The sequence below is a fragment of the Branchiostoma floridae genome, chromosome 19 (assembly GCF_000003815.2).
Source record: "Branchiostoma floridae strain S238N-H82 chromosome 19, Bfl_VNyyK, whole genome shotgun sequence".
NCBI classification, from domain to species: Eukaryota; Metazoa; Chordata; class Leptocardii; order Amphioxiformes; family Branchiostomatidae; genus Branchiostoma; species Branchiostoma floridae.
In genome coordinates this window covers 1576811-1584555 of record NC_049997.1, presented here as the reverse complement: position 1 = coordinate 1584555, position 7745 = coordinate 1576811, and the positions used below count along the sequence as shown (strand labels likewise).

Here is a 7745-nt window from a genome sequence, read left to right as displayed (position 1 = left end):
TCATACAAAAACCCTATACATGTAGATTGGAATACAGTAATGTAAAGTTACCAGTTTATGGTCAAATTATGGAAAATGACATTTAAAAAAAAAGCTTCTTATTCATTGGTTAAAAAAGTAAGTGGTAAGTTATTCTATTCTACATCTTCGGCACCCGGATAGCATGTAATTGTGAAGAAGTTGGCAGGGAAGAATTTCTCTAGGGTGACCAATCAACTTGACATCGGCTTCTCCTTGTAGTGTTCAAACATTTCCTAGCCTGGTATCCAGCCGTAATATAGCTCCCGAGTCTCTTTGTAATTGCAAAGAGGAGAGAAGAGACTCAGGAGCTATATTACGGCTGGATACCAGGCTAACATTTCCCGCCATAATTTCCCACAGTGGTCAACAAACCATGGTAAAATGTCTGAGTGTGTATCCTACCAGCGCTTGCAGTACCACTGTAGTGATGAATGAGCAGGTTGGACCGTCAAATTTGTGTCAGTAGAATGTCATATAAAGTTGACCTATTGGCACCATGGGCCCATGATGTTCCATGATACTTGTGCAATATTCATTGCAATGTTTAAAAACGTGAATAATGCATTTATAGTTTTATTACATAGTACACTTTTTGCATGGTAAACCTGAAAGTGCAATCATGCCTGAACTGACTGGCGTAAACTGGCCTTGCACATAAACTGGTAACCTTATGTTACATCTAAGTCAGCAGAGACAGAGTGAGTAGCAGAAGTTTGTGACCTTGACTGGATCAGATGACCTTGCACAGCCTTGAACCTTTCCTCTTAGCTGCAGTAGTGGCATTTCTTCAGAAAGGAGGAGCGTAAGAGGAGGAGGAGAAGAGAAAAAACATAATGTCACATTCCTGTTACTATACCACTCTGAGGAATTAAAGCAATTCTGGATTTATCATGCAAATCATGTATGCAGGTATCTATTCCATGTGACAGTAGTCCTATTTTGGACTACTGGTAGAACAAGCATTTACAGAGTCACATTCAAACGTGTCAAATCTGACTTCAGGGTGCCCTTCAAGTGCAAAATTGGCTTCCTTCTAGCCAAAGCAGATGTGCACTTTAGCTGGCATCCATTAGGGGGCACTTCAAAGCCTGTAGACAACTCTTGTAAAGGGAGGCACGTTGGAGGCACTGTTGATTTCCACAAGACAAACGTGCCTCTAAGGTGCCTCCAACGAAATCCAACGTGCCTCCAACAAAGGCACTGTGTTTTTGAAATCTAACTACATCTACAATACTAGTACATGTACAACATACCCGTGAATGTGGACTCAAATATGAGGACATCTGAGTGTACATGTGTACAAACAAAATGAAATAAAGAATAACATCAAGTGAGTGAGTAAAACAAGACAATAAAAGCTTTTCATATTTTTAAAAAATAAAACACAGTAAGCAGACAAACAAGAATAGATCTACATGCAACAATAAACATTGTACAAACTAAATCTCACAGAACAGGGCACATGATAGAACATGAAATATTTTCCACCTAAAATCTGCAACAAAAGTCTTCAAGTACATCTACTCCAAACTTTGGTAACACAGCTCCAGCATGAGTTGCACTGGTGGTACATTGTATTTACACTGAAGGGTCAGACCAGTAGCTTCAAAGCAACTCTATAATAATAAATATTCCTTATTTCATGAAACAGGTCGGCTCTTTGTTAACACAGAGCAGCAAAAGTAGACTTTTCTAGGAAATCATCAGGCTCAGCCAAAAAATATTGCATTTCTGGTTATGTCCTGAATAATTCAGTGTTGACAGGTATTATTTCCCTTATCTTTCTAACTTCATTTTTTAAAAAGATTTCAACCAAAGTGATCCAACAAACAATAAATGATCAGGTACATGTACTAATATTTTCATCATCATATTGTAATTATACAGATAAACATGGTACAATCACACATTTGTCACAAGTATATTAATTAATAAACTGAGTAAAGTACTACACGTTCTTACATCAGCTGTTCAAAGCCCTAAACACAGTGTGAAATCCACTCAGGAAGTCTGTTTTCAATTCGGTTGCTTAGATTTAATATAGAAAGTTTTATGCCCTAAAGCTGAATTGAACTGTGGACAGTCAGCACACCCAGAGGCCATAATTCAAGTGGCATTTGAGAAATGACCAATGCATGTTAAGTTATGCTATTTTCTGTTGAAAGTAGCATAACATTACAACAACTCAAAATCCAAACATCTTTCCTACAATTTATCACTGGCAGAATGCAAAGTGATAAAAACATTTGCATGCTAAAATAATGCATATTTTCTCATAATCATGCCAAATAAAGCACTGCGATTCCAAAACAATAGGGGGCCCAACCCTGTGCCGCTTCTCCAAAAATCATGACTCAAAAATCATGATATCACATGTGCAGGCTTGTCCATAAAATATTACAATGTACCAAATATCCTAATCAGATCCATTAACAAACAAACACACATACACACATATTTCCTGAAACAGGTATGTAATACAATCATACTGAATCCCATGTCTAAATACCTTACGTTCCTGTAACATAAAAACATGCTCTTCTCAGCAAAGGCAAATTAAGGAACTCTTATGTGCAACATTTCACTAATTTTCCTGAGATCTAAATTCATTGTAGATTCACTTTACTGTCTACAAAATGGCTCTAACAACCTTTCAGCAGCATTATATATAACTACTGTACCCCAGAGGAGAGTGTTCCTATTCTGCTAGACAAAAATATAATTTTTCTGAATACCCAAATGTAATTATATCAACAACTTGATATTGAACTTGGACAAGGCAGTAGTTGCAATTTAACCATTACACCCCCTGAGTGCCCTCCAGATAAATTACAGCCAGGTGTAACATATTATAGCATTAATGACCCACCCTGAGGTGTATACGGTGCCATAATTCATAACGGAGTGACCGAGTCCCGAGGAAAACGGGTCATTAACGTTGTTATCATATAGACATTGTCATATACATGTATCTACCTAGCCATGATGACTCAGCTCTGGTGAATGCTTTACATAAAAGTTACGTTAGCCCATAGGAGAGATCCAGTTTTTGTTCATCCAGCCCTCTTTCTTGCTGGCAGGGGTGAATTTTGCTCTCCCTTTCGAACATGCTTACCTGTGTGGCTGGGTGATAAAATCTCACCCCCACTCCCTGCACCTGCCGTAATGTCACTGTGATCTTTTTAGTTATCCCATACATGATAGGAACCAATACTTAAGGCATTATTCCCATTATGCATCACACTCCATGGGTCTGCATGAAGTTTTATAAATGGTTCATTTTTTATTTCATTGTTCAACTTAGTCAATTTTGTGTTCATGAAGATGTAGTCTTTTAGAAAATAAGACTCTCCTCTGGAGTACAGTATGCCACTTGTATACAGTTTGGCACTTGACATTGTAATGAGACACTTTCAAATTGCTAATCACATCAGCCTGTTTTGGATGGGAACAGAAAATGACCAACTGTTGAAAAAGGATGTTAAACTTTGTAGTATGATTATTATAATTTTGGCAGTCTATCTGCTTTGGTGAAGTTTGGGACTGCACACAGTGGTCTGGTTATTCGAGTCTGGAGTCTGACTAGAATGCCCATTGCTATGTGAATAGGTCCCACCCACTATTATCATGGCGGCATGACATGTTAGAGCTGACATGTTAATGCTTTGCCCTCCTGTTCTCTGGCAACAAAATGGGAGGTCACTCTTGGTCGTTGAACTTTGCAGTCTAACAAAACTTCAATCTTTCATCTACGTGTAAAACAATACCTTAAAGTGATATATTGTACAAAATAAAGTCACCGTATTTGGTCATTTTTCTACATTACGAATTGAATCTACCTTATTACACTTCACAGCAATATTTACAGCGTATGGATACGACTTTAATGTGCCATGAGGACGTCTTGAAATATGCGCCCTTCCCACCGTCGCTTGAGTTGTCCACCATTTTATCCAACTCTCCGACGAACCAAAGTGAGCTTTTGAACGCGTTTGCTGGTTTGCTTGAGTCATTACTGAAGTTTGTCCCCACTAAGCTCCGAAGATCTGTGACCGCAACGGTCGATGTGGAAATCTACGGCTGGCTTACTTCCGGCTACCTGGAAGTAAGTGGATTGGGTCGCAATTTGCTTTCGCTTTGTTGATTAACGCTAGAAATTTGAAAAATGATGCAGATGCGTTGAAAATAAGTTACAAATGTCAATCTGACCAAAGATTTTAAAGTTTAGAACATTTCTTATGTTGGCATCCAAATCTTAAAATATATCCCAATATATCCAAATCTTATAATATATTCTGAGTTGGTAAAATTTTGCAAAAAGTCCTAAAAAAATTTTATGTCTAGGAGATAAAAACTTATTCTACTAATTTTGAGGTATGTTTTCTCCCATACTTCTTTTCGGTGAGGACGTACATGTATGAGCCTCAAACTAAATTCAAAATGGCAGCGACACTGTGAGCTCTCTGACATTGTTATATTCTTAAACTCCAGATATTGCCCAAAATACGAAATGTACACTTTAGTCAACGTTTCCTCATGGTGAAGGTCAAATATTTTGGGCTTATAATGAAACTGGCGGCGTAGAACAAAGAAGCTTGCAGAGGCGGTTATTGTTAGACTTGGAGGGCCCCAAGCGTGATAATTGCCCAGACTCTTCAAGTTTAATTTTGTTTGTATTCCACTGTCAATTTTTCAGGGTAAAAACCTGCTTTAAACTACAAACCCTGACTTTGGCGTCAGCCTGATAAAACCTGTCTCACAGGTTCAAAGTGTGCAGTTTGTTGCAGGAAACCGTGTACTTTAGCTGGTATCTGACAATGGACTTCATTTTAAAGATTATTGTTGAGTTTGTCAGATTTTGGGACCATCTAGAAGTCCTATTCATAACAAAATTTGTCATGACAAACATTGTTGGAACAGCATGTTGTGTATTTTTCTCACTTGTCATCTTTCTTGTAGGGGTTCTGCAGGATGCGGGGTGTTGTCTCCATGACTCGCACCAGCAGGTCGTCGATGTAATCCTCAAGTTCATGGATGTACGCCTTGTTATCCTGCAGCTTATCATGCTGACTTCTTACAACTCTTAGTAGCTCCTAAAACATCCACAAACAAAGAAGGGAAGGTGAGGTACAGGGATTACTGTAAGAGACTTTAAGATATTTTCAAAACTGAAAGTGTCAGGCAACAGGGGTCGTGGTAGACTGAGAGAAACTTGGATGGAGTGTGTTAGGAGGGACGTCAAGGTGTGTCTTGTGTCTTAGTCCATTGCAAAATCAATACAATTTAACAATCATTCCAGCTAATCATTGATACATATTCTGAAGTTAATGTATAGCCATGTAACAATGTCATGTTCTTATTAATCTGTTAAGTTATTAGGTACAAAAGAATCTGTTATTTGATCATGTTAACAGAAGCACTGAGGAGCTGGCCTCAGGACCAATGTGAAATATGACCAGTACTGACATCTTTACTCATGTCTTCCCAGGTGGACTCCTCTGGTATACATTTGACCTTCTCATGTCCAAGGTCACTATGGCTGGTGCGGTAGTACCCTGGGGCAGAGTTGGTCTTGTGTTCAATCTTCTGTTTGACAGGGAACATGGCAGAGTGGATGGTGTGTCGTTTGGAGGCTGCAACATGAGGGCAAGAAGTTGAAAATATTTCTCATAATCTCACACATATTCTGTTTTCTTCTACACAGTGTCACTACCGTTGAAATTGGTCTTAACTTTCAGCATTGGTTTTAACTATCCATACCAACTCTATTCAATTCTGAAGTAATGATGAGAGCTCACTTTGGCTTCAATACTTCCTTCTATCAGTGACCATTTGGGGCCTACAATGTAGCTAGTGAATGGACAAACTGTACCTGTCCCGATGTAGGTAGTTCTGAATGCTACCTGTACCAGTGCATGTATGTGAATCTACTAGAAATTTATAACAGCTGAATAAATGGAGACACCAAATGAACAGAACCAAGGGGGCTTATACAGTCTTACATATACTGTACAGGATAGTTATTGACAGAAAGCATACTGTACCATCTAGGTTTGTCCTCTTGACTCTTCCTATTGCAGGATAGTGTAGAGGTAGGGACATGGGTGGGTGGGTGTCGCCGTTAGTGGCTTTCTTGTGGTCTGATCTCTTACTGTTGTCATCATCATCAGCTACTGAGTACTTGTGTTTTCCATTTACGCATAGCTGTTTGCAGCTCCCTCCAACTGAAAAATGCAAAAAACAAAAGGTACTTTGACTTGAAACAGATGACTTAAAAAAGTTCCCAGTCTCACCTGAAAAAAAAGAAGAGAACTCAAGATGTTTTAGGCCTAAGTATAAACTGCCCTATTTCAATATCACCTTATACACAATGACCAGGAGCTAAAACAATCGAAATTGAAACATGGCTTTGGTACCACTGGTACCTTACATCACCAATAACACTAAAATACAACATACATACAGTTCCTGATTTTATGCAACCATCATAAGTATTATTCAATGACCAAAGACAACATATTTTTGTACAACATATACACCCTTTTGATGTTCTAGTCTTTAATCTAAAATATCTCTAGATACTAGACGTCGTGTTGTAGAGAAAGACTGGTGTTACCCAGATAGTCTTCTGCTAGTTGTTTAGTTTGGATTGCCTCAGGTGAGGACATGTGCCTCTCTCTCTGTAGGGTGGGGCTGGACCCAGCTCTGTCCCTATGCAGGAGCCGTGCCGACAGGGGACCCAGACTGAAGGTACGGTGATGCTTTGTCTTGCCTGGAGAACTGGTCTGCACCAGAGAAAGAGGACAGAGTACTTCATGATCTGACTGCGTTCAATTTCAATACAGAAATAGCATCTATATGACTAAGTCTTCATATAGCTTTGTGATTGTCAGCAAAATGCCTCTATTAACGATAAATGTCATGATCTTATTTCAATAAAATCATTTTCGACCATGTATAAGAGGCAGGTAACAAACGTTACTGGTAACGTTTGTTTCATCAGTATACAGCTTAACCTTTTTTCTTCAAAATGATTTACGACATAAATAAAGAGAAATGTTTATTTGTTTTTTAGTCCTAGCAGTAGTATTAGCGAACAGTCCCTCATATGCAGAGGGACAGGCGGTACAGTAATTAGGAACAGACGGACTGGAGGTCGGCTAGCGTGCGGTCACTCCTTTCCCGATTCAAACTAGGGCGGCCACGGAAAAACAACTTTTCCTTGCAGGCCCGCCACGTGAAGGGCAAGGAAAACACACTGGCTGACGCCCTGTCGAGACTTAATGATCCTGTCCATGCTGAGTTAGCAAATCTTAGCGCAGTAGATTAAAAATTTAGGCATAATAGGACATTAAGTTATAAGAGGACCTCCCTAGTGATATTTAAAGAGTCAGCAGCTTCTTTACACCAGGTTAGATAGATAATGTAAGAACGTTCAATATTTATGCGAATGTTGTGATATTACAGGTGTTGTGGGATAATAAAAGAAGCAGTAATGTTGCCTGTAAGTTGCTCAATATCAAGTCTCAAAGGCTGGTGACAGCATTTTGCACATTTTAATGAGAACAAACCAAACGCATCCTGTTGTGTTATGCTCTCACAATCAGTCTGATCTTTTAAACTGTCAGCAAAATGTAGCAAGATTAGAGGTGTCAAGCCTGACTGCACATTGCTTTATGTTTAAGACTTGTATTTTTACATAACTTTCTCAAAAATGAGAAAGA

At 38.9% G+C, this 7745-nt stretch overlaps 1 protein-coding gene across 1 annotated transcript in view; it reads right to left on the bottom strand.

Moving 5' to 3' along the window:
* Positions 1-1375: 1375 nt before the first annotated feature.
* Positions 1376-7745, bottom strand: part of LOC118406320 (rab11 family-interacting protein 1-like) — a gene marked incomplete in the record, with an annotated part of 8500 nt that continues 2130 nt past the window's right edge. Inside the window, 5 exon segments of the mRNA XM_035806251.1 lie at positions 1376-4120; positions 4963-5114; positions 5488-5654; positions 6066-6245; positions 6638-6806. Of these exon segments, the coding sequence (XP_035662144.1) occupies positions 4117-4120; positions 4963-5114; positions 5488-5654; positions 6066-6245; positions 6638-6806 (672 nt within the window).